The following is a 24,628-nucleotide window of genomic DNA, read 5'->3' as shown; positions in this document are numbered from 1 at the left end:
AAAAAAAAAACTAGGAAAGTGCACTGGGTTAATCAGCCACCTTGCATGTTATTTATGTCACACATACAAACAACATAAATGGAATTGAAATTAAAACTGCACCCTCTACATCTACAGGGTGGGCGCCGCCCACCCCACCAGGAGTCCACATGCGTACGTGCGAGTGGGTTTGCCGGGCGCCCACACCCAGTGTAGGGACATCAAAGAATTATTGTTGTTCATTATTATTAATATTACAGTTAATACTTTTAATATCAGATAAGCCCGAGGGGTGGATAACTCCTGAATTGGGTGTTCAAATTTCAAGAATTGAATTTGAATTAGCTTAAATTGGTTTGAATTGAATTTGAATTGGTCTGAATGGGTTGAATTGTTTTTCAATTGGTTTCAATTATTGCGATTTTATTTTACTGAATTGTCTTGAATTGAATGTTAATTGTCTTGAATTGGACTGAATCAGTTAAATTATTTTTGAATTCGTTTCAATTAGATAGAATTGGTCTGAATTAGTTTGAATTGGGCAGAATTAGGGGTGTACATTTGGCAGGGGAGTTATCCACCCCTCGGATAGGCCTTTGAAAAACTTAACAAAAGAATAGATCAGGTACTTAGTTATAGCACTTAGTAGGGACCATTGACCTAACATTCTGTGCAAAAAAAAAAATTGAAATGAGGAAACAAGTACTAAAACGTAAGTCATAATGAAATTACAGAGGGTTAGCGGTGGACATGTCCCTGAAATGTGAATATCTGGGATCACAGACAAGACCCAGTGAAAAATTAGTTTCTAAACTATATCATTTCGACGTCGATTCCACCATTTCGAAATTGTTTCAATGTCAATTCAACTGCCATTTCTCACTGGGGATAGATAAAAAACTAATAACAGAATCAAGCAATATTTCTTAAAACTTCTTAAGTACATTAAATATTTTAAAATAGCCTCAAATATACTCCAAAAAATTAAATATGAAGGAAAATTAAATATCTTTAATTTCCTATGGTCTTTTGTGAGATTTGTAGGCACATTGTTTATCTCCGATTCTCTTATTGTGCTTGACATTTGTACCTGGGAGACACAAAGGAGCTTGTACACGATGAGTAGGAAAATAGTTTGCGTTTCTACTCCATTCGCTAGAACTATTAATAACTCTTAATAAAGTTAACACAAGAAGCAAAATTTTGTTTTTTCTTGTTACTTCCTTTAGATCTTTTAGATGATCCATATAGATGATTCATACAGAGGAACCATTAGATGAAAAGAAAAATAACAGCAGTTAGAGACCTTTCGTAAAATTAGGCTCTGTTTTACCAGTAAGTCCCAAGGCATGCTGGAAATGACGGCGACCATCTAAGTATGCCATAGCCTCTGTAAAAAGTTAATGAAATACATAGTATTTTAAAATGTTGTTGTCAATTAGTTAGAATGGAAGGAAAAAACACTCTTAAATAGTACCATGATACGAAGATGGGTAGACTTTACGAGCAATTTGAGGAATCTTGTAGGTAAAATTAAATACATTTGTTGTCTTTTTTGTCCCTCCATATGGATCTGTGACCTCTGCATGGGTCATAACTTGGGCATGATCCATTTCTGCATATACAACCTGGCAAAAAAGAAAAGTGTTATAATGTATGAATGTGCACATGTAAGATGTAAAATAAAAAAGTCTTATCACATACTTTAGCATGCATTCGTAACAGTGCTCCAACTTCAACTGGATGATGAAACACTATGTCACTCATACAGATGAGGCGAGGCTTAAAATAGCTGTGTAAAAATTACAATGATTCTTTCCTATTAGTTTTCAATAAAATACAGAAATTACTACAGATCATGTTAATTCTTAGCTATACCTGTGAGCAAAACAGCAAGTTGATGAGAGTTCAACAGCCTGCCTCATTAAAAATCCACCAAAAACTGTATTGTGCAAGTTTCTGTCCTAAAACCAAAATAAACATAGTATAGTGGTTCCTCATTAACTAATCAAGAACTATTCTTCAAACCCTATTACTTACCTCAGGATGAGAATTAATAATATTGGTAACAAGGGTGTCAGACATCCAGCGACCATTTGGGGGAAGTGCTCGCTGCTCAAATGTTATATCTCGAGGGTCAACAGTATCCAAAAACAGTTGATGAATAATGTGCTGTTCATTTATGTCTGGAGCAATTCGAAGCAAATTGGCTTTCTGAACTTGAGTTCTTCTAAGTTTGCGGGCTGGAAGAGTAATTGTACTGTGTCAGTACTTTGCAATTTGTGCGAAAAATACGGCAGAACTGAACTTGTTTACCAATTCCGCCATCAAGAATTTTCTTTTCTTCTTCATCAGTAGGTTTCAAACTGTTGATACATGCTGAATGAGTGTTGGTAGAATTTCGTGCAGCCATAAGGAAAATTGCCCTGGTAATTTTTCTCCATGCTCCATGTTGAAATTGTTCTAACCATACCACAACTTCCATAGTGGATTTCCCCACCCATGAAACATGCCCAGAGAGGCGAATGTCTGCATCAGGCTATAACAATCAATTAAAATTCCCTAATGCCTTTAAGAAAATTCCGACTCATTACAACTGTGAAAGATACTATTATTTCAAAATCAAAACTTACGGTTGGAACAACAGACGTAAAATCAATTTGATCTACCAAGACAGTAACAATATTGTATGGAGTGGGAAGATCTGGTAATTGCTTGGGATTCTCAATATGCTTAAATGATAACCAGACTGAAAAAGAGAAGTAATCTTATTTAAAATAAAAAGATTTTACACAGAAAACTTAGGGAATAATTTCATTAATAACTCACCAGCAAATATGTCCATGTCTTCCATGAGTCGTCCTAGTCTGACATGCCCGTGAAGAGTAGAATACTTTTCTCTCATGTCAAGATCAGTGCTCAATGGTATGACAGCATGGTCAAAACTATCCTGTCAGAGAAAGTTGGTTTGCAAAATCAAAGCTCAGGTCGAAAAGGATAAACTACAGTCAATTCCCATTAGTGCGGCTCCACTGGGACCACAAGCCAAAACATCACAACGGAGAAATTGCTGTATCCAATAGCGTTGATGAGCAAACTAATCACATAGGACAGCAACAAAAATTGTTATAATGGAGAAATTGTTGTATCTGGGGGTCGCACTAACGAGGATTGACTGTATCAATTATTGTAAATTTATGTTTTTGTGGTACCAACATTCATAGTTTTAACAGGAAGCTCGGCCTGGCTGGTGGGAAGCATTTCCAAGAGATGAGTTCGGTCAACTTTGAGAGGAGTGTATCCTTTTTGAATCCCCATAATTTTATGTAGCTTTTCCCTCACTATAAAAATTAAAGTGCACAAAAATTAGAACAGCCAACAACCAAGGTTTACTATCAGAACAGTACCAGAATGGTACAGTAAAATGGAATCCATCTGACAAATACTTACTCTCAGCAATTGTCTGAACTGGCGCTACAGGTTCTTGTCCACGAAGATGGCCATACCTTCTTGAATGGAGAATGTTCTTGTAACTAAAACAAGTTGAATGAAGTACTGAATGACTAGACGGATAAATGACAACACAACCACACTCGAATTGTATGTTCAAATGGATTTGATCAGCAGCAGCTGCCAATCATTTTCTGATTCTAAAACTCCAACGATACTATCAATAAACTACACCCTTGCCTAGCCAAAAGTGTTGACATGAGCAAGTGCTTACCTCAATCCCATCCATTGTGAAGGTTTTCTTGTATTCAATCGAAATAATGTCAACAAAGCGTGAGCTGACATGTTCTACCTGTGCTGATCAAAGTGTATTGGTCGTTTCTTAACTTGGATTTTGCCCCTTGCAGTGAAGCAGAAAGCTCTAAAGACGTCAGAGATGGGTCTTTTTGACAGATCCTGCGACCGAACGCACGAACCGTCTTCGCCTGCTTGATTCGGACGACTCCGTAGTGGTCCGAAGGCAAAAAGTGGGGATGAATCGAACGTTGTAATCCACCGGTACTAACCGTTACTCGCGTTGGGGAGGGGTGGGGAGGGGGAGCAGGGCGGGGACTGGGGCGGGGAGGGGGTTTAACCGCCACTTGCTTTGCTTTGGTTAGGGGTGAGGTTTCCTCCCTTATTAAAGTCCAGCTTATTTGGCCGTCCTGTGGTTATTTAATGTGATTGTGTGTGTTGTCATGGGCTCTTTCATTGGCAATTATAGTCTATATTTCGTGTGCACTTCTTCTACTGCCTGACGGAGATGTCCAAGAGGAAAAGAGATGTGGCGTTTCTGAAACCAGCCGAACCAGCCTTCATAGCGCGTATGAAAGAACAAGCAGGCTACAAAGAGGGCCCTTCTGTCGATACTAAGGTGGTTGTTATTCCCGCAGAAAAAAAAATATGTCATAGCATAGCGGTCTTGTTCTTTGCTCTATAATTATCTTTGTTGCAGAGGGAAGCTTTGGCATTTGATGACGAAGATAGTGATGATCATGATGACGAACAGCCTCAAGTAGTTGTTTTGAACGAAGGAGACCTCACTGCGGAGGAGGTATCAAAAGCTATACAAGAGAAGGAAGAAGGTAATGTGGTTCAATATTTCATATTCACATTTGCACTGATTATTTTTTCTTTAATCTACCTCTTTTCTTTTGACATCAATTAGGGCCTGCTGACTTAAGTCAACGAGTCGTTTTCTGTAAACCAGAAAAGGCTAAAAAGAATTCACAGGAGCCTACAGAGGTGCCCCAGGAAAACTCAAAAGAAGCAAAGAAAAGCAAGGCGGAAGGAAAGCCAGACAAACTCAAGAACAAATCAAAATCCGAAGTTTCTAAGAAGGTCAAGTCAAAATCAGTTCTTTCTTTCAATGAAGACGATGAAATTGAGGATTCGTAAAAGTTTCCATGAGAACTAAATTTTTTCAGTATTGAAATAGAATTTTTGTTGTTAAACCTACAATGAATGCAAATGAGGATTATGATCTGGAGAACAACAGCACCCCTACAGTGTTGCCGTCTGAGATGGATTATTCACTTCTGGCCTTGGATATGCATAAATTCCTCCATATTTCCTCTGTAGCTTCAGATGGCAGTAGCACCTCTGGAGTGAGTGCTAAAAATAATGCTGGTGGTTCCACTTCTAACAAAAGACTGAAGACATGCAATGCTTATCTTGAAGATTTTGAGATGAACAAGTGTCCACTTTGTTCATCGAGCTATCATGCCAAGGATACCTTGGCAAAGCATGCCTTAAGGATACACCACAAAGCTGTTGTAGCCTTGCTTCAAGATGGCAGTACCCAGCAGCATCTCAAGTGCCCATTTTGTGTTCACAAAGTTATGCACAAACACCATAAACTTCTGCTGCTTCATCTAGAAAAGAAACATGCTGTGGAATTTATATCATTTTTAAGACAATCATGTATTCCTTCACCAATGTCATATGAAACTGGAATTGCCCAAAGTCAATTGACTGCTGTAAATTTGCATGAAAGAATTGAAGAAATGTCACTGTCCCATTTTGATAACAACAAATCTAGCACTCAGTCAAATTTTTCAATAACCAACTCCAGTCCTAATCAACCAAAATTTACCGAAAATCAGTTTTTTCTAGGCCCAAAATTTCCTTTTAGTGAGCTGAAAACCACCAATCAGTTGATAAAGCGTCCGTATGCCAAACGTAAATTGATTCTTGATGGTTCTGATTCTCAATCCTTAAAGATATCTTACATGAAGGAGAATGTACCTCCTAAAGAACCACTTAGCATTCCTTTGTCAGGTGGAAGATGGGATTGGAAACATGCTGCAGGAAAACCTTTTGCATGTGGTCGTTGCAAAGAAGCTTTCTCTTGCAATGCTTTATTGTTAGACCATGTCAGTAGCAGGCATCGTGGACCTCTTCGCCTGCTGCAACCTCTTTTCACATGTGGGTTTTGTTCAGCTTCCTTTTACAAGAACAGCTTTCTGGTTAGGCACTGTTTTCAGCATCATACGCCAGCATGGATAAAGAAGAAGTTTGGGGGAAGGGAATAACTTGTTAGCTTGTGTATAGAGTTTTCAATGAATTTGTTGAATCTTAGGTGAGATCTTTGGCTTCATCTAGTTAAGGCGATACACTTATGCGCTAATTGTAGGCATATTGCCATTATGTGATGAATTTTTTATAATCACCCAAAAATATGAACTTTTGCAGTGTATAACTGAATTAAATTAAAGTCTTGTATTCCTAAAATAAATTTTGTTAACACAAGCTACCGCTATTTGATGTAAAACCATTTACTCTTAAAGAAACACTACAGTCCATAAATAAAATACCATAAAATACTAACTTAAAAAAAACAAACAAAATATATTAGATTTTAAAAAATATACATGTACAATTGTAGATTAGATTAGAGCGACTATTCAACAGCCAACAATGTTCAATTTGCAAGTGATGCATAGGGCACAGCCCATACCTTTCAGTTTCAAACACGTCATTTCTTTAAAACATAACTTAAACAAAAATACAGGATGAACAACTACGAAGTCAACAAAACGTTTACATCCAAGAGTACACATCATGTGAAAATTTTAGACTCTCCATGACCTGAACTTGGTTTTTGTCTGAAGAACAAAATAGTTCTAAATTATCTTTACTTAACCCACAATCTGTTAGATTCTCTTGGCCAAAAGCACACGGAGGTGCGACTGGACAAGATGACTGGTTCTCTTCTTGATTTGGACTGGCAGGTATTGCTAGAAAAGTAATAAAAATGTGCAAATATTAATGTGGCATCTACATTAAGGAGTTTTGGAAGATTGCCCTGAAATTAAGTAGAAAGAAATACATACCTTGAGCATGCATAGCTTCAGAAAACGCCTTGGTTGACTCCAAATTAGCAAAAGTCAGGGAAAATTGATCACAAGTTGGTTTCAACAAATCACAAAGACCAAGAACAGCATGTGGTAAAACTGGGCCTTGAAGCTCCACTGAATGGTAGCTTGTGGTTTCCACTTGGACTTTGCTTACACGAACCTGTAAAATATTTTTCAGTGAGAAAGAAAAATTTCACAAGTCACACACAGTTTGCAAGATTAATTGACAAAAATAAAAACAAACAACTTGCTGAGTCAAACCTTATTGGGTCTTAAAGTTGCACCATGAAATGCAACAGGTGCAAGAAGGGTTGGAGGAATCCCTGCTAATGGTCCGGTGGTTGCAGTGCACGATTTGCAATTGAGAAGGAAATTAAATAGAGCTTGGGCCTCAACACCCTCAACCATTATAAGTGACTCAGGGGTCTTGTCAATATCCCGCTCCTTGTCCATTTTTTGCTGAACCTACAAACAAAACTGAACATTAGAAAACTACAAACTTTAAACAGTAATAAGACTTTGAAATTCATTTCTGCTTCTTCTTCCCATTTCTGTTGATTTATAAAGAAAGGATCAGATGTAGCTATAAGTGTTACCTGAACAGTATTAAGCCTTCGAATTTCTGCAGCTTCAATACCCATGCTTTCAAGCCATTTGTCATTGCTCACATCATCTTCTTCAACATCTTTTTCATCATCTGCTCCTTCTTCATTGTCCATTGGTTCTTTTCTTCCACATTGTGAATTTGTTTCACTATTTACAGAGTCTAATGTCTCATAACCAGATTCACTATCCACTGACTTACGCTTCACAGAATTCTTTTTAAGGGGCATAGTAAATTCTACATCTGAGAATCAAAATCAAGCTTTGTTAAGAGTTTTAATCCATTTTGGATGGAATCAAATGGCAAACAGTACAGATCTTACCTTCTTCTTTCAGCAAATGCCTGAATCCTCTAGTAGTAGGAGTGATAAGAGCATGAGTTTCTGATACCCCACATATGCCTGCTGCACGAAATAGACAGGTAAAGCTATTAGCACAGACATAAAAGTATGGACACTGCCTGGCTCGAACAAGCTAGAACAAAAAAAAATAACAAAAAAAAAAATAATAATATTCACATTTACAAAGTTACACTGTTCAAGAGTTGAATAAAACAAACTTACCTGAAATAGAGACTGAAAACTTTTGGACCAGTCACTTTGCAAGCTATCTCGCAGGGTTGGCATAGCAGCTATGTTTAAGTTGGCATCTGATGTGGATGAAACTTTGGCAGCCTGACGAGGATAAAGGTCTAGCCAAGGCAGCCAAGGATGCTGCCATACCAAACAACATTGATGAAGGCGGGCATTAGGACTAGTGTCCAGGGATGAAGTTGTTTGGCCTGTGTCTACACACCTTACAAACCTGTATCAAGAAGAAAATTGGTGAACAGTCTCTCAGAATGTAACACACAGGCAACACATGTTAAAACTGGTTAAATACCCAGTAATTCCAGAGGCCTCCTCACACGTCCGTAGAGTAGCATTAAAAGGAAATGGCTTGGGGGACATAAAACGAACTTTGGTTCGCAAAGTCCAATCAATGGGAACTTGAGCAGCACCTTTGCTTCTAGGAGTTGCTTCCGTTACACTTTTCTAAGAAGTAGATTAAAATTAAATTTTGAAAGGAATAGAAACAATACAAATTGAGAACGCAAACACCTGGTAACTACATACTCTTTTATCTACATTGAACGAGTTAAATATAATGGAAAATGATGTTGGAGTGCTGTTGGCAGTAGGTGCAGGAGCACTATCAGATTGAAGAAGATGAAATAATGTGTTATCACTAGAAGCATCTAACTCTGCAAGCACAGGGGTTCCATCGACAGATCGCTTCACACCTGAAGTTGAGCGTCGAAAGCAGCTGAAACAAAGTAAGTAAGACATAGCTGTACCAACATGCTGTACCAAATATTTTTCAGACTAACAGATAGATTAGTATACTAACTTTCTCTTATTAGGTGGTGGCTTAGGGTCGCCAGAAGTTGAATTTAAACTGTCCGATACATTCTTAAACTCTGTAAGAGAACTATTACAACTCATTCGTGCTGCGAGAGCCCTTCTCTTTTTCAGCAAGTGCAGTCTCATTACTTCGTCTGGCCGCTTCCATTTTGGAGGAGTCGCTGGGGTACTATCTTCCATCCTACAAATAAGATACAGTCAGAAGATCAAAATATGTTACTGATCATAGCTGCGGAACCTTTATAATAGCTGACATGGTGGAAAATATTATCTGGCATAAACATCTGAGGAGGTTATGCCGACTTAATCTCAAACGCTTATTGCACACTATTTCTATTTGTTGTTTCTTTAACGAACAATCTGAAAGTTAAAGAGGGACGCGGAAATGAAAGAACGTAATAGAAAAGAAACGGCTATTAGCAGAAGGAAATGAAACACTACAGAACGGAACGAGAAGGAAGGAAGTCGTTGCAAACAATCAGCTATTTTAGTATCGCTTCACTCACATGAACAGTTCTTTTACAGCAAACTAGGCCAAACCAATGTGATTTTTTTCTTCGTAGTTAAGGAGACATAAAAACTTGAATAAATAAAGGAAAATGTCAAAAAACGATATCTCCACCTCAGCCCTAGCCCATTTGTTTTTTCAAAATTTCAAACACTAAGCGAATCCTTTTCATGGGCGAAATTGCAGGCAAGATCTCATGACGTCATGAGGTGTCAGCCAATCACAACCATAATCTCTTGTGCTGTTGGGCCAGTGACGTCTTTGGGGTTTTGACCTCTTTCTCTCGAGTATCGCACCAGATCCAGATGACAACTGCCAAACAGCGCGGGAAAAAGCAAAGTAATTTCTCTCGTTTCGTGACGTTTGATCTGTGTTTCAATTTTTAACAAAGATAGCACCACGTCAGAAAACTGTGACAATAATGTGAATCTAGATACGGGTCAATGGTCGATGTTTGCATATTTTACATTGCATTACAAGACTTTACTATCTTTGCAATAGAAAAAGAGCAGACGACGCGGTATGCCTTGGGAAACTGAAAAACTTCTCTATGCACCGTGACTTTTATATACTTATACACCCGCTCCAAGACTTCTTGAAATAAAAGGAAACTATCATTTAAAGCAGCTTAAACCAAAATTAGAGATATTTCATAAGTCGTTTTATGCAAATTAACAATTGAAGTTCTGTTTTTCCGACATTCAGTTGGTCGTCCTGATCGGATAGTAGAGTTGTCTGCTGCTGCTACTGTTTTTATTTTATGGCGTAATGAGCGACGTAACCTCTCGATTGTTTGGTGCAACTTTTCGACATTCTGTTCCATGAATTGATGACCGACCTAGATGATATGCTGAGAAGACAAAGCTAATGCTGTTATCCAACAGCGACATTATTGAATGCGTTCGTGTTAGATTTCAAAAGATAAATAATGTTTCGAATTGGGCCGTCTTGTCGACCCGTAGTCCGACAGTTTCTTCGGACCGACTTTCATGTCTGGCAGAGGGAATTTACTCAATTGACGAGATGTTCAACGAACGAGACCGTATCTGCCGTCCGTGGTCTCTCCTCGCCAAATTGTTCTAAGGTAAACGAGCCCCAAGAGACAATGTCATAAACATAGATATTCTGAATTGCTCACTTATGTAAGATGTTGCGTGATATTTGTATCTGTTTTATTTTGTTACAGCTCAGACAAATTTTAAGGCGAGAATATCGAGCTATTTGCTCGATGCTTCAAAGGTCAGGGCTTCCTGATTCCAATGCAGCACTGTTAAGAGTCTTATCATCAAATTTTAAGCGTGAATTTCATTCATCGCCAGTCTCCTCGGAAAAAGACAACAGCAATGAGCGAGGTGATAAGAAGAATCAAGACAAGAATAATGATAAGAGTCAGCTCCAGTTTGCTGTAAAAGTCCTGACTCTGTTAACGGCATTATTAGCTTTTGCATCTCTTTTTGTATCTGATAATCAAATAGCAACACGGGTTGGTATTTTCTACTCAGCTGGTCTGAAAAAAGTTGTACTTGTTTTCTACTAATGTAATTATTCTTCATTTTGTGAGAAAGCAGGTGTCATGGCAAGAGTTTGTCCATCAAATGTTGGCCAAAGGAGAAGTACAACAAATCATTGTCATACCTATAGCAAATAATGGGATTGCAAATGTAGTACTCCATGAAAATGCAATTCTAAATGGGAAACCTGTAAGTTTTTCTCTGTTCACAATTTGGTAAAAAATAATTTTTTAAAAATTAATTCTATTAAATATTTTTCTTACTGTAGGTACGTAACAGAGTATTCACAATGGAAATACCTGACATTGAGCGATTTGAAGAAAAGTTGAGGGAAACTGAGCGACAACTGGGTATTAGCGCTGGAAATGGAGTACCTCTAATTTTTGACAGGCATAGAGATAGTGTGTGGCCATCTCTAGCTGTCACCCTTCTCATAGGTTTCTTGCTCCTAAATATGGTAGCTGCATTCAAAGTTTTGAAAAAAGGACAGATGCCATGGGTAAGAATGTGGTTTGTTGTTACGTTGAAAATGTGTACTTATTCTAATTAAATCTAATGAGATTATTTCTCTTTTGCAGTCTGGATTCACTAAAGCCAAGTTTACCCTTTTAGATCCGAAGACCAAAGGAGAAGGTCGGGGGGTAAAGTTTGCTGACATTGCAGGACTGCAAGAAGCAAAGCAAGAAGTCATGGAGTTTGTTGATTATCTGAAAAAACCTGAACATTATCGCCGGCTTGGTGCAAAGGTGAAAAAATTATCTAACTAGAACAAGTATTCACCTTTTTGTAATTTTTGAAACATTTTAAATTTATGAAAATTTAACTGCTTAGGTTCCCAAAGGTAGTTTACTTTTGGGCCCACCTGGCTGTGGTAAAACTCTTTTAGCCAAAGCTGTTGCAACTGAGGCTGATGTGCCATTTCTCTCAATGAATGGTTCAGAATTTGTGGAAGTTGTTGGAGGACTTGGTGCTTCCCGTGTGAGGTGGGTAATTCTTTGATTCATACTACTTTAATTGCTGGTACTGCTCTTCTTTCAACAAATTCTTTTTTTCTTTTTTCTAACCAGGGATTTATTTAAAGAAGCTCGAAAGCTTGCTCCCTGTATTGTATATATAGATGAAATTGATGCAATTGGTGGTAAGCGAGGACCCAATTCTGATTTTGGAGGTGGTGAAAAAATTCAAACTCTCCTTCAGCTTCTAATTGAAATGGATGGTATGGCTAACAATGAGGGTGTAATCATGTTGGCTTCAACCAACCGAGCAGATGTCTTGGATGAGGTATAAGGAATCAACTTGCTGACTGTATTGTTGTTGAACTTTTTTCCCCCTAAACCAATTATTATTTATCCTGTTAAATTAGGCCCTACTTAGGCCAGGGCGATTTGACCGCCATATTCTTATAGGACAACCGACTTTCCAAGAAAGAAAAGAAATATTTGAGGTATATTTAAATAAACTGAAACTAGATCAGCCTGCATCTTACTACTCAGGCAGACTTGCACAGTTAACTCCAGCATACAGTGGTAAGAATAAATTGTTACCTTGACATTGAAACAGTCCTCTGGTTTACTCATAGCAATTTTTACTCTGCAAATTCTCTCATGCATGTGTTCAACAGGTGCTGACATTGCAAACATATGTAATGAGGCTGCCCTACATGCCGCTGGCTTGGATCTCAAGAAAATATCTGCGTCTGATTTAGAATATGCTGTTAATCGAGTAAAGTTTGGCCGTGAAAAGAAACAACGCACAATTTGTGATGATGAGAGGAAGCAAGTTGCATATTACCACGCAGGTCGCACCATTGTTGGATGGATGCTCAAACATACTGATGCTTTGATGAAAGTATCCATTATTCAGTATACATCAGGGATAGGCAGTATCCAACATTTTCGACCCTCAAGTTTCTTGACTTTTAAGGAAGAGGTATTGATGCATAAAAATTTTGGTTTATATTGTACATAATGCTATTAAATTTGCTGAATTATTCATAAAATGTGACATAACTTTTCAGTTGTGTGACCGTATGACTATGTATCTTGGAGGCAAAGCAGCTGAATTAATTGTTTTTAAACAAAACTCAACACAAGCTGATAAAGATCTGAAAAAAGTATCAAAAGTTGCCTACAGTATGATTACTGATTATGGCATGAATGATGTTGTTGGAGAAGTATCATTCCCTTCTACTGAAGAACCAGGAAATCGCTTTTACAGTCGCAAACTACATGGTGTGATTGATTTTGAAGCCCGTAAATTGATCAACCAATCTTTTTCTGCTGCTGAAGAAATCTTAAAGGCAAATGCTGAAAATTTGGAAAAGGTAATATTGTTCAATATACTTCAGTATTTGCTGTTCTGCTATAATGCTCCCCAGTACTCCCTTTTGCCAATATTTGTGCACTTTCCATCATTCTGTTTCCAGGTTGCAGCAGAACTAATTAAGAAAGAAACCTTATCCTATGACGATATTTGTCAATTGATAGGACCACCTCCACATGGCCATAAAACATTAGTAGATGTTATTGAGTTTGGACCTGGGCCTAATCCACCTGCTGACACCTCATCACCAAGGCCTGCTGATGACAGTAATAATGACAAGGATGATTTTAGTGATTCTCCCAAAAATACTGTTCCAGAAAAGTGAATTGCAGGATGATACTTGCTATTCTTATTAAAGAGTATAAATAAATATATCTGTGTATTTCTTCAATATCACAGATATCATTTTTAAATTGAGTTGCCTTACTTTAATTATTTTTAACACCTTAATCTTTTTGCATCTGATACAAAGCTTTGGAAGGAAGGAAGAAAAAATCATCTAAAATTCAAAATACAGGTGATTTGACTTTATTGTAAACAATAGCAGAAGGTAATTGCAGGGGTTAATTTGCATAATGTACTTCAAAGAGTTCTTATATCTTGCCATTTAAGACATTCTCATCGAAAAGGTTTAAAAAATACTCGGAAATGGTAAAAACACCTCAATATATACTTGGGTACTTTTCTCCTATTAATTGAAGTGTTGAGGGACATCCCTTACTGAAATACAATCATCTTCAAATTTCTTCATACCAAATGGTCTGTAATCTCCCATGGCTTGAGATGTTGGCACATTTTCAAGGCATGGGTCACAACATGCCACATCAAGACACTCCTTTGTTTGTGCTTTTATATTGAGTTTGGTTTTGTCTTCAATCTCTTCTTTTAGGAAACCTTGCTGGATCATGTGATTCCGTATATTGTTGATTGTACTTTCTGGGAACTTACTTGGATTGGCTTGCATGTAGCGGTACACTGCTAGGTCAGCACCAGTTATCAGGAAGCGATGTTCAAAAACTGTGATCATAGCACCTGAAGTTTTAAAAAGTTATTTTAAAGAACACCCATGTTGATATCAGATTATTTTTTCAAAATTTAATTATTAAATCTGAGTTCATTTTACCAATATAGAAGTCTGCTGGAGTATAAAACTCTGGGTCATCCAGATTAGTATTTGGCTTTGCAATGTGCGTTGGACGTAAGAAACGAGTAAATGTGTAGCCAGAATTTCTTTGGGGTGGCTCCATAATTTCTAATTCGCCATTTGATAGGTAATAAATCAATACAAACGATCTTTGCTCATCTTCAGGATGCACTTTGTCTAGGACAGCAGTGTACCTTAATTTCTGAAAGACATTAGATTTCAGAATAATCCAAAATATCTGACCATCATTAAGATATTTTAAAAAAAAGAAGTTTAACCTTTTTTTTACAGTATTGTGACTATTCTTACCTTGTTTGCATTGTGGAGCATACGAATCACATCTTTTTTGGGTGCCTTGGGAATAACACGTAGAACATTCTGAATTGTGTCCTCTGTTGTTCCGATTCCTGTGTGTGGTGGGTGTGGATGTTGTGGAAGTGTAGGAGTTGGAAAAGTAACTTGTATTTTAGGTTTTTGTTCAATATTCAAGCACTCTCTGTAGTAATTGCGAGTGAAAGGGTCACAGTCATATATAAAAAGCCTGTAGCAAAAAAGAGTACCTTGAAATTTTCCTGACAAATCTTTTTTGTTCATCTTATTTTTGAAGGCGGTACATAATGGCATAACTTACCTTCTAGCAAAGAGAAATACTGTATCCCCTACTGCAAAATCTTTTGGACTGTAGAATTCTTCAACTTCTTCTTCTGTTAGCTCTCGGTAAAGTGATGGATAAGTTACTGTGAAAGAATAACACATTAAGGCCCTGTTTTAATCATATTATCAACTTTTAATTGACCCACTTACAGGGAACCTCTTTCCAGTTTTTAGGAACTTTTGTTTTGTGCAACAGGAGTGGAAAGGGATCTCTACCATCATTCTTCCTGTGTACTTCACCAACTTCAACACAATCATCAGCAAGATAGTAACGTATGACAAAGTCTCTCTTCTCTCCTAACTCAGAATCGTCCTCCCAGATGGCATAAAACCTAAAGGATCAAATTTAGTCATGATTTGAAACTTATTATTATTATTTGAAAAGTATGGATTGTGAAGTAAAATCTCCGAATTACCTCAAAATTTTACCATCATACTCAAGAAAGCGTCTTAGTTTATCATCCACAGTAGGTGTTTTCATTGTGGTGACAGGCAACTTTTCTGAACGCTTTTGAATGTAGGGATCCTCAGGCATTTCTTCTGGGGGACCCATATCAATACCATGGCTTTGCATGAACTCCTTAGAAAAAATTACAGAAATTTGTAAACTTGGATTGGAAGTGATTGCAGCATTCAAGAAATGTTCTGCCAGCCTGGACTTACTCTCGTGAAGATATCAGTGTCAACTATGTGGTATACTGTGGAGTAAAATGAAACATCTATGCCAACATCAAAGTCTTTCCAATGGTAAAATTGGCCTCCAATATCTTTTGGTATCTTGCCCCGTCTCACAAGCTTCCCCTGGGCAAAACCTGCATTCTATGGAAATAACACAGGTCTATGCTGGCTTATTGTATCAAGTGATTTCAAAATGAATTTGACATAAGCAACTTACAATAACAGAGGGCTCTATGACTGAAATTGTATCGTCTTCAAGGAAGTAAACAATATTTACTTTCCTTACTCTATAGTGTTCATCAGGGGATTCATGAATAGACTGCTTAAAATAGGCTCGGAAACACAAACTTTTTCCTCGGTATTGTGCATAGTGTGGCATGAATTGCTTCAAGGGATAATTTTGAACTCGTCCATATGTGAGAGAAGGGTCGTACCTACGAAAAAATTTCAAAATTAACTTTTAATCTAATGTACAGAAACACTTCATCATTCTGTCCATACCTGACAGATGCAAGAGCATTATAGTGAGCGATAGAGTCTACATCCTTGGGGTATTTGCCAGGCCCAACAATATTTGGATTGGTTTTTGGTATCCGATAGCCATTGATAAAGTCAAAGGCATGAGAAATGTGATGTTTTGTTTTCTATGGACAGCATAAAAATATTTTGAAGTATAAGTTGAGACTTTACTAGCAAACAACTCACCAGTCACATTGTATCATAAATAAATATTCAACATGAGCATATCAATTAATATAAAAGAAATACTACTCACTGTAGGATCCCGAAAATTATAGCCCGGCAAAAGCGGAAGACCTTCCATGACAGTAGTTCAACCGGTTCTACCACATCTTTTTGTTATGTTATCGAAAAAGGGTATACTAAGCGGGGCGGAACAAATCATGTTGCCATGGCAACTGTTTGCGAGGGTAGCGAGGGAAGCACCCTAATTGGAGGGAAGATCAAATGGATCAAACCTAGGACAGGAGCGTTTGAGAAAAATGACGTGATTTCGTGTCTTCGGTTGTCATTCCCTGGCGGAGAGGGGGGGGGGGGCAAGACTCACGGCCGCTCACTGCGAAGGAAGCCGATCATCGCTGGCATGCTGAGTACCCGGCCATTGCTGATAGCAACCTTAGAGGTCTTGAACCACTTTGGTGACCGAAATTAATCAGCGTACAATCAACGTTGGCCGATCCAAGGTCTGCACATAAGTGACAAGTAGCCCTCTTGCGGCCACCTCTCTCTATTACACCTTTAGCCTGCCTACGTTTACGGATTTACGGAGCTCTCCGGGTTTCAACTAAAAAAGACAATAAATGCACATGCACATTTTGAAATATCTATAATGTTGTATTTTTATCTCGATAGTAAGATAGTAAGATAGAAGGAGTATATAAAACATATGACAGATTGAGATTGACTGTAATAGTAGTAAAATAACATACATTCATTTTTTACAATAAATTGAGATTTGGGTTGCAGGCCGATATTGCCTTCCTCCATTTAAGATTGTGATGAATCACTTTCACAAGACAATTGTTTAAACTGTACTAATCAATCCATGAAAATAGATTAACATAAAATCAAACTATTGGCTTGAATTTATCACAAAATGTGTAGATACTAACTACAGTTGATTCTATGCAAATCCTTTCCAGATTTAACTAAAACATTGTATCTTTCCACTGCTAGACTAGAAAGTAAGGATCTTTTGCTGCCTAAATCTGATGATTTATACCAATACACAAACAGTTCAGTCTGGAGTATACAAAGGTTTAATTTATTTTAAAGCTATCATTGCATGATTCCACATAAAATTGCAAATTACTTGCAGGAAGAAAAAAAGACTACAGAAGTAATGTCCAAAAAGGTTGGAATGCTACCAACTGCTCAGGGGAATGTCTCTTCTGCTTAAGTTACCATAAAAATCTCAAGGTGCAAATAATATTTGAAAATAGCAGACAGCTCCATTTTCATGAACGAGGCTACTTGTAATTTTGTTTAGAAGTACAATCAATTCAATGCCAATATCACAGACAAAACAAAGCAACTGAAGGGTTATCAGAAACATAAACAAACCTACCATCACTCAAGACAGTTTGTGAATAATAGAAGGTACAAGTCTCTTGCACTATTTAGAAAATATATTGTATTATAACAGAAAGTGAAAACAATATTAACACAGAGAACATTTTATAAATATATATATATATGCACATTTAACATGAATAAAATTTTTCCACATGAGGTGATGATAAAAGCTTAGTTTTCCAAGATAGAGAACTTATTGTCTCACAGACTTTAAAAAGCACCTATGGGGTAATAACAAGAAAACTAAACCAATTGCAAGAATTGCAAGAAAATCACATATGAAGCACGTCATGATAGCTGGCCAAAATGGATGACCTTGTGCTAACTAAGATATAGGAGATGATGTATATTACAATCATAGTACAAGAAATATATGCACAATACTGTACAGTCCCGGAGTAACATGTAAGTTCTTTTTTACTTTAAAAAATCAGCCTTCCATCACACTAGTTTGTTTGAGATATGATATTTTTAAATCAAATGAATTTGCAATAACTAAGTTAGAAAACACACTTTTCAAGGACGGTACAAATCAGTGCAAAAGATGCATGTATTCTTTACTAGAAAACACAAAGAGATTAGTTTTTGACCATTACCTACTTTTTATGATTTTTTGAAGTTATAGTTCTAAGACTAAAGTATTGCAGTTTTTATCACAATTTCTAGGGACTATTCAAATGATTTATCCTGACTCCATAATACGGAACACCAGTTCCAAAACAGCAGGACTTTCTCCAGACATTAATCCAGCTTCATGAAGTACAGGTACTAACTCATTGTCTAAACTGTTCATGTAGATAGGAGGTAACTTCTCTCCATTGCTACCTGCTTGGTACTCAACATTTTCAGGGTGAATTGTAGCTCGGACTGCCAATGTGGTAAGATTAGCTGCTGCAAGCAGATCCAATAGTTTTACTAAAGCGAGACAGGTTGCTTTGGCAAGCTGCTCAGATAAACGACTGATGTCCACAGGATCTCCTGTCCTTCCCGAGCCTTCTTCAGACTAGAAAGAGATGAGATAGACCATTACAGTTCATGAACATTCAAATCTTTTTTTATAATAATAATAATAGTGTAAATCAAACATCTAAAGATTTACCTCCAGAATGAAAACTTCGGTCCATCTGATGAACCGATATTCACCATGATAGTCTGTTCCATTATGAACTCTAATTGAAGGTACTCCATCCAGTGGTCTGCCATCAACACTACTAAGCACACTGTAAATTAATAAGATTATGTGATATATAAAAGAACTGGTAAAGCTATATTTTGAATTGAGTAACAATATGCCCCTATCTTCAATTACTGACCCAATATTGAAACTTCTGTCATCTTCAGACCATTTGATAAGAACTACCTCATCACTTGGCGAGATTCCTGCTCCAGCATTACTACTTTCACTTGATGGATGATTTGGCCCACAAGTGATGCTTAGGTCTTTCATGTTCCGTAGAGCAGTTTTCAAACTAGCCATGGTTTCAGCAGTTACTTTCACCATCAATCCATCTTCAACAATCGAGGACTTTGCTGCCATTCCTTCAGATTCCTTCAGAGCACCATTGAAGACAACAAAAGATGCTCCAGTAGCTATGAGAGAACATGACAGTTATTTCAAAAGTTTTTTTCAGACTAACAAAATTCTATCCATAGGCAAAAAGCACACACCTTTCCTTGGTTTGTTGTGTATGTTTATGGCTTGAGTGTGGTAACTATGATCTGTATCTGATTGCATACAAACTAAATGTGAATCAGCAGCCTGACTGAAGTTTGCTCCAAATGCCAAGACATGATCATTAGAGTTATTTAATGCACGCATAACCTATTGTAGTAAAATGCACACTTGGTATTATTTGTCACAATGTTATATATAAAAAAATTAAAAAAATTTCACCTGGGTATAATTACCTGATCATAACGGTTTCTTGGCAAAAGAATAGTGGTTTGCTTGTCCTCCATATGAATGACTAATCCTCGGACTGTTGGTAATGTATATGCCATATTACGAAAATCCTATTAAACAAAGGGTATCTCAAATAAATACAGAGTATTTCCAAGGCAAGTCTTAATGAATCAAAATAGAATGAAGAGCAAATAAAAGATGCAAATCCAACTTACTGCTAAAATTTGAATGATTGTGTGCCCAATTTCTCCATATACAGCTGATCTCTGACGAATTGACACAAGAGGACATGGATAGTAACGAAATTCTGCCCCTAGTCTCAACATCAATCTAATGGGAAAGACTTGGGCCCATGGTGTTTCCCACCTAATAGAAATGAAAAATAACATTCACATCATTAAATAAAAGTGTAAAAGTAAGAATTTAGAACCTCATAAATGAGACACCTTACTTATGAATTAATACACCAACTAAGTATGGGGCAGGAGGGAGGATAAGACGGTGTAGACATTGGAATGTTGGTCGGACATATAAAAATCCCCCATGTTCCTTTGAACCCAGAAAAGGTAAACCTTGAGTCAGAGTGTGTCCCATCTCTGTAACAGTATTGCCTTTAGCAGCTTCCATGAACAGGGTGTTCAAATGGATAAAAATATCCTTGGGAACACTAGCTTCCTCTGGTTCCACTTCCAGTATGATGACTACTTCATCTTGACCAACGGAGCTTAATCCATCACTTGTGAAACACCAGCAAACACGATTTACACAACAATCCACTGGAAACAGAGCAGAAAATAATAATCAAATTTCAATATAAGATCAATAGATAGATAATAAACAGATCTTTAGGGAAAATATATTTTTAAAAATAAAAAATACTTACAATTTAAAATTTTTACAAGCACATACAAATTACGATTGATTGTGAATTTCACAGGGGGGGCAGATTCGTCTTGGATCACTGCCATTAAGCGAGAGGAATCTGGATCTTCTTCAAACTGTATACCATCTTTTCCTCTTATTACAACAGGTGGAAGGCCTTTTCCATGAGGAACATAACTCATAGTAGTTCCATCCACAGGGGGCAAAGTTCTCTGGGTTGATGAGCTCCCAGGTGGGGTGCCAACTCTCTTTGAAGTGCGGCCAGTTCTTCGAATGGAAAGGCGAGGTTCAGTGGAACCATCAAGTTCAGCAAGATCAGCCCCAGGACGAATACCATCACTAAACATTACTTGTTTGGCTTCTGATTTGGGCTTTGTACTTCCTGCACATAAAATGTTACCATTAAATGAGAAGTCTAGCAATTTAAAACCACGCAAGAATTTAATTTGAGGTAAAACTTTAGAGTGTCAAAGAGGCCAATTTTATATTTTATACCTTCTCTTTTCAGAACTCCAACAGGGACCATTACTGTTGGAGCAGCTTGTGAAGATCCAGCAACTTGAAGCAGAGGTGAAACTGTTGAACAATATTCCATTGGGTTGTTGGGATTAGGATGTAAACTTCTCTCAGGTGATACTGGCAAACCAACATTCCCTGGAAAAGTTTGGGAAAGATTACAAAAAATATATGACAATTTTCTTGGCTTTTATAGTTCCATGAAATCTTAATTTGATAATGCAAGGTATTTGGAAAAATATCATACCTCCTTGAAGTATAGATTTACATGGGACACAAACTCTAGCTTCAGCATTTGTGTACTTCAGATGAGCCTTTTCACTACAACATTTTGAGCACAAAACCTAAAACAAGATAATTTAAAAAATGAAAAACCAATTAGATGAATAGATTGTTCTAGAAGCCTTGTACTTACTTTGCCACAAGCACGACAATGGTGCCTCCGTTTCAGGACTGTAAACTTTTGGTCACATTGCATACAATACGGGGCATCAGCATCAGGGACCCAGAACGGAGCTTCTTTCCCAAGTTGTGGTTCATCAGTGGAAACAGTTGCTGAAGGTTCTTCACCACCAACAGCACCGCATAAAGTTTCATCAATGGATGATTCCGTTGCTGATTCATCAGTTCCCTGCTGTTCGGACGGTTCGGATGGTTCAGATGGTTCAGATAGTTCGGATGGTTCCGATGGCTCAGATGGTTCAGCAAGAGATTCTGCCATAGAGGGTCGAGTCGCACAAGGTGTTGCACCAGGAGGTCCTGCATTTGACAAAGTGAAAACACTCTTAATTTATAGGTATAAGCGGTCATACTAAATTAGGTTAGTTACTTCGTGTTTTACAACCTACCAACAGTAAGATCATAAGCTGGAGAGTCTTCACTACTGATTGCTGTATCTGCCTGAATAGGCTCTATGCGAGTAGGTATTTCCAACGAGGACGGTCGAACAGGTTTTTGGCATGAATCAAAGTTGATGTTAGTATCTGATTCAAAACTATCTGATGAACAAGCTGCAGGAGAGGATGCTTCAATTGGGCAGTTTTCTTCAGGAAATTCAGATGATTCGGAAAGAACAGCAGTTGGTGTCATAAAGGGTGTTGATGATGTTGAGATGGTAGACACAAACTCTTCATGTACTGGTGGGTCTTCAGATGTAGGAGTTACTGGTACAGTAGGAGGTGTAGATGGAGATGAGTTTGATGGTGCAATTAAATTTTCATCAATTGAAAGAGAAAGTGGTAAAATCTTTTCTGATACCATGTTCAATAACAATTTACCATCTTTCGAAGTGCTACACAGTAAAGACCCTGCACTTGAAGCATCTGGCGCAGTATTTGTGTTAATGCTATCTTGAAGACTTTCAATTTCAGTAGGAATTTCGTTAACAACAGAATCATATTCAACCTTCGATTTATGTGATAATGAGGAGTTTAAGGCAGCAATCAAACTAGCATCATTTGAGAGAACTTCTTCACTTACACCATCTGAAGGTTGGAAGGTGAAAGACTTCAAGTCTCCATTAGTTTGAACCTCAGGTCTGTCCGAAGATTCTTCAAAGTCAGCATTAAAGTTTGATGGTTGAGCTTGGGGATTTAAATCTGTTGTTTCACAGAAACTACTATCAGAAGTTTCGCTAACACCTGAGAGCTGTGATGAAGTCTCACAGGTATCATGTACAGATTCGCATGCTATTTCCTTGGATTGTAGCAGAATTTCTGTTGAAGTACATGGAACAGCTGAATCTGTGGATTTTTCATTCGAATTATTTGGGGAAGTTGTTTGGCTACGAGCTCTTTCATCAGAGACAGTGCGATCTATAGAGGTGGGAGCAGTAGCACAAGCCTCAGTGACTGATGCTGGTTTTTCAGTAGATGATGCATATAGAGATTCACATTTTTTCTGAGTTTCCTCAGATTCTGGAATCTTAATTTTAGGTTTGCTCAAAGATTCATCAAGCAGCTGCTTTTGAAGTTCTTCTTTCTGTTCTTCTAATTCCAAGTCTGACAAATAATCATTTAACTCATCATCATTGAGCTTGTCAGGAATTAAGCCCCCAAAACTAAGCATGTTTGAAGTAGATGGTTCTGAAATAGTTGGTGGTGCTACCTTAACATCTGCCTCAACACCTTCACAATCTAAATCAGATCTATTAGTTTTATGACTGATAAGATCCAAAGAGGAACTACTGTCAGAAGATTTTCCTGTGGTAGCAATATCCGGGAGAGGTATGCCTTGAATGTTTGGTCTAGGATCGCAGTCTGCCCTTTCATGAGGAATGTCGGAAAGAGACAAACTACTTTGGAAGTTACTTGAGTCAATCAAATCTGGCTTTTCATCCAAGGAGGCAGACTCATTTGATGCAACTGGAGACCAGGTAGAAGCCTGAGCGTAGGGTTCTTCAAATTGACAGTGGAACCCTTCAGGTTGAGGGCACGAGTTGTCAATATTATTGTCATTATCACTTGGCACTGATTTTCCCCGTCCTGAGTTCAAATATTCATTTAGACTGGAAAATACACCACTCACACTAGTTTTTTGAGAGACAGGAAGAGGTTTAGGCCTCCATCGGCTTCCATTGTCACCTGAATCAAATGGTGCTTGTTGAGTATTAAGCAAGGCTGCTGAGCCATGATCCTGCAAGTAAGTAAAAACAAGTTATCCTAAGTCATCCTATTTCATCTGACCAAGTCAAAGCGGAATTTTCCAAATTGGTTAATTTAACACTAAGTCTTACTTGGGATGGTGGGGAAGAATCAGAGGCATTGTGTCGTCTGCCACTTGTGGTGATCAGATTTTCTGCTCGATCTAGAACAAGTAAGTTACATGTTTGACCATTAGAAGTGCCCAAAAAGAATGAATAATAAAAAAGTTATTTTCTCTCCGAAGTTACTATACCTTCATTAAATTCTAGCTCATCCAAAACTTTGTCAAGATCAACAGCAAACTTTTCCATTTTCCATAAAACATCTATTTCCTAGCTTGAAATAATGTTATGATTTTTACTGACACTTCTTAAAATAGACTGGAATGTAGAATTTTCCTGCGAGAGGAGAAAAATGGGGCAATGTCAATTTCTAACTTAAAATCATACTGTCAAAAGTTCTCAATTTTGTTATTCATCGCAAATTTTGAGGTTAGACATAAATGAAATATAATTATCTCAAAGGGAAACACATAGTAACTCAGTAAAACACAATGATTTATTTCCCAAGTTCAAGCCCTACACACGAAGTAAATCTGTAGAAATTCAGCTTTAAAAAGATTTATTATGCAAAGGGATACCATAAACAAGTGCCACTTTCATACATGGCAAATGACAAGTAGTGTCGGACAGACACTCGGAATTTCCATGGGCAAATGCTTACATAAGAAAAGTGTCCAAAGTAAGTTTTATGCCCTTACGAAAGTTTATCGGGTCGCACAAACAATGATTACCCATCGACGTATGACCGATCGGACATCTGCAATGTTTCATGACGCCCTGACTACAGCTGATCTTCATCTGTCTAGCGGCGCCGCGTTCAAAATCAACATAAGTAAGTTGCAAGTTTCCAAATATTGGTCATCGCATATATGCGTAGTG

General features: G+C 37.6%; 7 protein-coding genes across 12 annotated transcripts; 3 read left to right on the top strand and 4 right to left on the bottom strand.

Annotated features, from left to right (window-relative positions):
* Positions 1–653: 653 nt before the first annotated feature.
* LOC113206357 (acyl-coenzyme A thioesterase 9, mitochondrial) lies at positions 654–3,913 on the bottom strand. Its single transcript, XM_026422412.2, has 11 exons — positions 3,704–3,913; positions 3,430–3,512; positions 3,196–3,320; positions 2,809–2,929; positions 2,613–2,728; positions 2,296–2,518; positions 2,020–2,222; positions 1,858–1,943; positions 1,684–1,771; positions 1,457–1,607; positions 654–1,369 (listed from the first exon to the last, which is right to left on the bottom strand). Exons 1-11 carry the CDS (start codon positions 3,772–3,774, stop codon positions 1,278–1,280), a joined length of 1,359 nt encoding a protein of 452 aa, XP_026278197.1. The 5' UTR covers positions 3,775–3,913; the 3' UTR covers positions 654–1,277.
* Positions 3,914–4,049: 136 nt separating this feature from the next.
* Positions 4,050–4,948, top strand: LOC113206350 (uncharacterized protein KIAA1143 homolog). The gene is made up of 3 exons (XM_026422387.2): positions 4,050–4,342; positions 4,424–4,553; positions 4,637–4,948. The coding sequence occupies exons 1-3, from the start codon at positions 4,232–4,234 to the stop codon at positions 4,864–4,866; spliced, it is 471 nt and encodes a 156-aa protein (XP_026278172.1). The 5' UTR covers positions 4,050–4,231; the 3' UTR covers positions 4,867–4,948.
* Positions 4,929–6,219, top strand: LOC127748603 (uncharacterized). Its single transcript, XM_052274491.1, has one exon. It carries the CDS (start codon positions 4,929–4,931, stop codon positions 6,000–6,002), a length of 1,074 nt encoding a protein of 357 aa, XP_052130451.1. The 3' UTR covers positions 6,003–6,219.
* Positions 6,220–6,298: 79 nt separating this feature from the next.
* LOC113206349 (protein downstream neighbor of son homolog) lies at positions 6,299–9,846 on the bottom strand. Of its 3 annotated transcripts, none has more exons than XM_052274487.1 (10): positions 9,829–9,846; positions 8,820–9,014; positions 8,546–8,735; positions 8,313–8,464; positions 7,994–8,234; positions 7,754–7,904; positions 7,424–7,674; positions 7,089–7,292; positions 6,804–6,987; positions 6,299–6,707 (listed from the first exon to the last, which is right to left on the bottom strand). In XM_052274487.1, the coding sequence occupies exons 2-10, from the start codon at positions 9,011–9,013 to the stop codon at positions 6,511–6,513; spliced, it is 1,764 nt and encodes a 587-aa protein (XP_052130447.1). In that variant the 5' UTR covers position 9,014; positions 9,829–9,846; the 3' UTR covers positions 6,299–6,510. The 3 variants fall into 3 exon arrangements, with proteins under 3 accessions (XP_052130447.1, XP_026278170.1, XP_052130448.1); XM_026422385.2 differs by lacking the exon at positions 9,829–9,846 and adding an exon at positions 9,340–9,781; XM_052274488.1 differs by lacking the exon at positions 9,829–9,846 and adding an exon at positions 9,275–9,309.
* Positions 9,847–9,877: 31 nt separating this feature from the next.
* On the top strand, positions 9,878–13,587 carry LOC113206335 (paraplegin). 2 transcript variants are annotated; one of them, XM_026422365.2, is made up of 11 exons: positions 9,878–10,425; positions 10,528–10,824; positions 10,910–11,041; positions 11,121–11,351; positions 11,431–11,598; positions 11,684–11,835; positions 11,920–12,133; positions 12,216–12,378; positions 12,474–12,781; positions 12,870–13,175; positions 13,278–13,587. In XM_026422365.2, the coding sequence occupies exons 1-11, from the start codon at positions 10,270–10,272 to the stop codon at positions 13,497–13,499; spliced, it is 2,349 nt and encodes a 782-aa protein (XP_026278150.1). In that variant the 5' UTR covers positions 9,878–10,269; the 3' UTR covers positions 13,500–13,587. The 2 variants fall into 2 exon arrangements, with proteins under 2 accessions (XP_026278150.1, XP_026278149.1); XM_026422364.2 differs by having other exon boundaries at positions 9,879–10,425; positions 10,907–11,041.
* Positions 13,588–13,686: 99 nt separating this feature from the next.
* Positions 13,687–16,566, bottom strand: LOC113206336 (EF-hand domain-containing protein 1-like). Its single transcript, XM_026422367.2, has 10 exons — positions 16,426–16,566; positions 16,152–16,294; positions 15,868–16,084; positions 15,636–15,791; positions 15,389–15,552; positions 15,123–15,304; positions 14,950–15,055; positions 14,628–14,859; positions 14,298–14,520; positions 13,687–14,206 (listed from the first exon to the last, which is right to left on the bottom strand). Exons 1-10 carry the CDS (start codon positions 16,471–16,473, stop codon positions 13,866–13,868), a joined length of 1,812 nt encoding a protein of 603 aa, XP_026278152.1. The 5' UTR covers positions 16,474–16,566; the 3' UTR covers positions 13,687–13,865.
* On the bottom strand, positions 16,426–24,550 carry LOC113206333 (zinc finger FYVE domain-containing protein 9). 3 transcript variants are annotated; one of them, XM_026422361.2, is made up of 15 exons: positions 24,411–24,550; positions 23,941–24,085; positions 23,780–23,850; positions 21,894–23,679; positions 21,461–21,804; positions 21,293–21,389; positions 21,025–21,183; positions 20,531–20,911; positions 20,099–20,423; positions 19,863–20,013; positions 19,653–19,757; positions 19,413–19,566; positions 19,058–19,334; positions 18,844–18,964; positions 16,426–18,747 (listed from the first exon to the last, which is right to left on the bottom strand). In XM_026422361.2, the coding sequence occupies exons 2-15, from the start codon at positions 23,996–23,998 to the stop codon at positions 18,427–18,429; spliced, it is 4,350 nt and encodes a 1,449-aa protein (XP_026278146.1). In that variant the 5' UTR covers positions 23,999–24,085; positions 24,411–24,550; the 3' UTR covers positions 16,426–18,426. The 3 variants fall into 3 exon arrangements, with proteins under 3 accessions (XP_026278146.1, XP_026278147.1, XP_052130446.1); XM_026422362.2 differs by having other exon boundaries at positions 24,448–24,531; XM_052274486.1 differs by having other exon boundaries at positions 24,328–24,518.
* Between the last annotated feature and the right edge of the window lie 78 nt (positions 24,551–24,628).

This window comes from Frankliniella occidentalis, unplaced genomic scaffold (assembly GCF_000697945.3).
Source record: "Frankliniella occidentalis isolate FOCC.00 unplaced genomic scaffold, Focc_3.1 Scaffold398, whole genome shotgun sequence".
NCBI lineage: Eukaryota > Metazoa > Arthropoda > Insecta > Thysanoptera > Thripidae > Frankliniella > Frankliniella occidentalis.
Note: the sequence above shows the minus strand (reverse complement) of the source record. Positions and strands in the feature narration are given on the sequence as shown.

What these genes read in the sequence shown, in the direction of transcription:
- LOC127748603 (XM_052274491.1), top strand. Translation starts at nt 4,929, where the DNA reads ATGAATGCAAATGAGGATTATGATCTGGAGAACAACAGCACCCCTACA.
- LOC113206336 (XM_026422367.2), bottom strand. Translation starts at nt 16,473, where the DNA reads ATGGAAGGTCTTCCGCTTTTGCCGGGCTATAATTTTCGGGATCCTACA. An exon ending in ACACTGATATCTTCACGAGA is followed by an intron (nt 15,553 to 15,635) that starts GTAAGTCCAGGC and finishes ATTTTTTCTAAG; the next exon opens with GAGTTCATGCAAAGCCATGG. An exon ending in TATGATGGTAAAATTTTGAG is followed by an intron (nt 15,305 to 15,388) that starts GTAATTCGGAGA and finishes TTGATCCTTTAG; the next exon opens with GTTTTATGCCATCTGGGAGG.
- LOC113206335 (XM_026422364.2), top strand. Translation starts at nt 10,270, where the DNA reads ATGTTTCGAATTGGGCCGTCTTGTCGACCCGTAGTCCGACAGTTTCTT. An exon ending in TCTTGACTTTTAAGGAAGAG is followed by an intron (nt 12,782 to 12,869) that starts GTATTGATGCAT and finishes ATAACTTTTCAG; the next exon opens with TTGTGTGACCGTATGACTAT. An exon ending in ATGCTGAAAATTTGGAAAAG is followed by an intron (nt 13,176 to 13,277) that starts GTAATATTGTTC and finishes TTCTGTTTCCAG; the next exon opens with GTTGCAGCAGAACTAATTAA.
- LOC113206350 (XM_026422387.2), top strand. Translation starts at nt 4,232, where the DNA reads ATGTCCAAGAGGAAAAGAGATGTGGCGTTTCTGAAACCAGCCGAACCA. An exon ending in GCCCTTCTGTCGATACTAAG is followed by an intron (nt 4,343 to 4,423) that starts GTGGTTGTTATT and finishes TCTTTGTTGCAG; the next exon opens with AGGGAAGCTTTGGCATTTGA. An exon ending in TATACAAGAGAAGGAAGAAG is followed by an intron (nt 4,554 to 4,636) that starts GTAATGTGGTTC and finishes GACATCAATTAG; the next exon opens with GGCCTGCTGACTTAAGTCAA.
- LOC113206357 (XM_026422412.2), bottom strand. Translation starts at nt 3,774, where the DNA reads ATGTCAGCTCACGCTTTGTTGACATTATTTCGATTGAATACAAGAAAA. An exon ending in TTCCTGTTAAAACTATGAAT is followed by an intron (nt 2,930 to 3,195) that starts GTTGGTACCACA and finishes TTTCTCTGACAG; the next exon opens with GATAGTTTTGACCATGCTGT. An exon ending in TTACGTCTGTTGTTCCAACC is followed by an intron (nt 2,519 to 2,612) that starts GTAAGTTTTGAT and finishes TGATTGTTATAG; the next exon opens with CCTGATGCAGACATTCGCCT.
- LOC113206349 (XM_026422385.2), bottom strand. An exon ending in GAAGGCTTAATACTGTTCAG is followed by an intron (nt 7,293 to 7,423) that starts GTAACACTTATA and finishes TTTTGTTTGTAG; the next exon opens with GTTCAGCAAAAAATGGACAA. An exon ending in TGAAGCTATGCATGCTCAAG is followed by an intron (nt 6,708 to 6,803) that starts GTATGTATTTCT and finishes TTACTTTTCTAG; the next exon opens with CAATACCTGCCAGTCCAAAT.
- LOC113206333 (XM_026422361.2), bottom strand. Translation starts at nt 23,998, where the DNA reads ATGGAAAAGTTTGCTGTTGATCTTGACAAAGTTTTGGATGAGCTAGAA. An exon ending in TAAATCTATACTTCAAGGAG is followed by an intron (nt 21,184 to 21,292) that starts GTATGATATTTT and finishes AAACTTTTCCAG; the next exon opens with GGAATGTTGGTTTGCCAGTA. An exon ending in ACACAACAAACCAAGGAAAG is followed by an intron (nt 19,335 to 19,412) that starts GTGTGTGCTTTT and finishes GTTCTCTCATAG; the next exon opens with CTACTGGAGCATCTTTTGTT.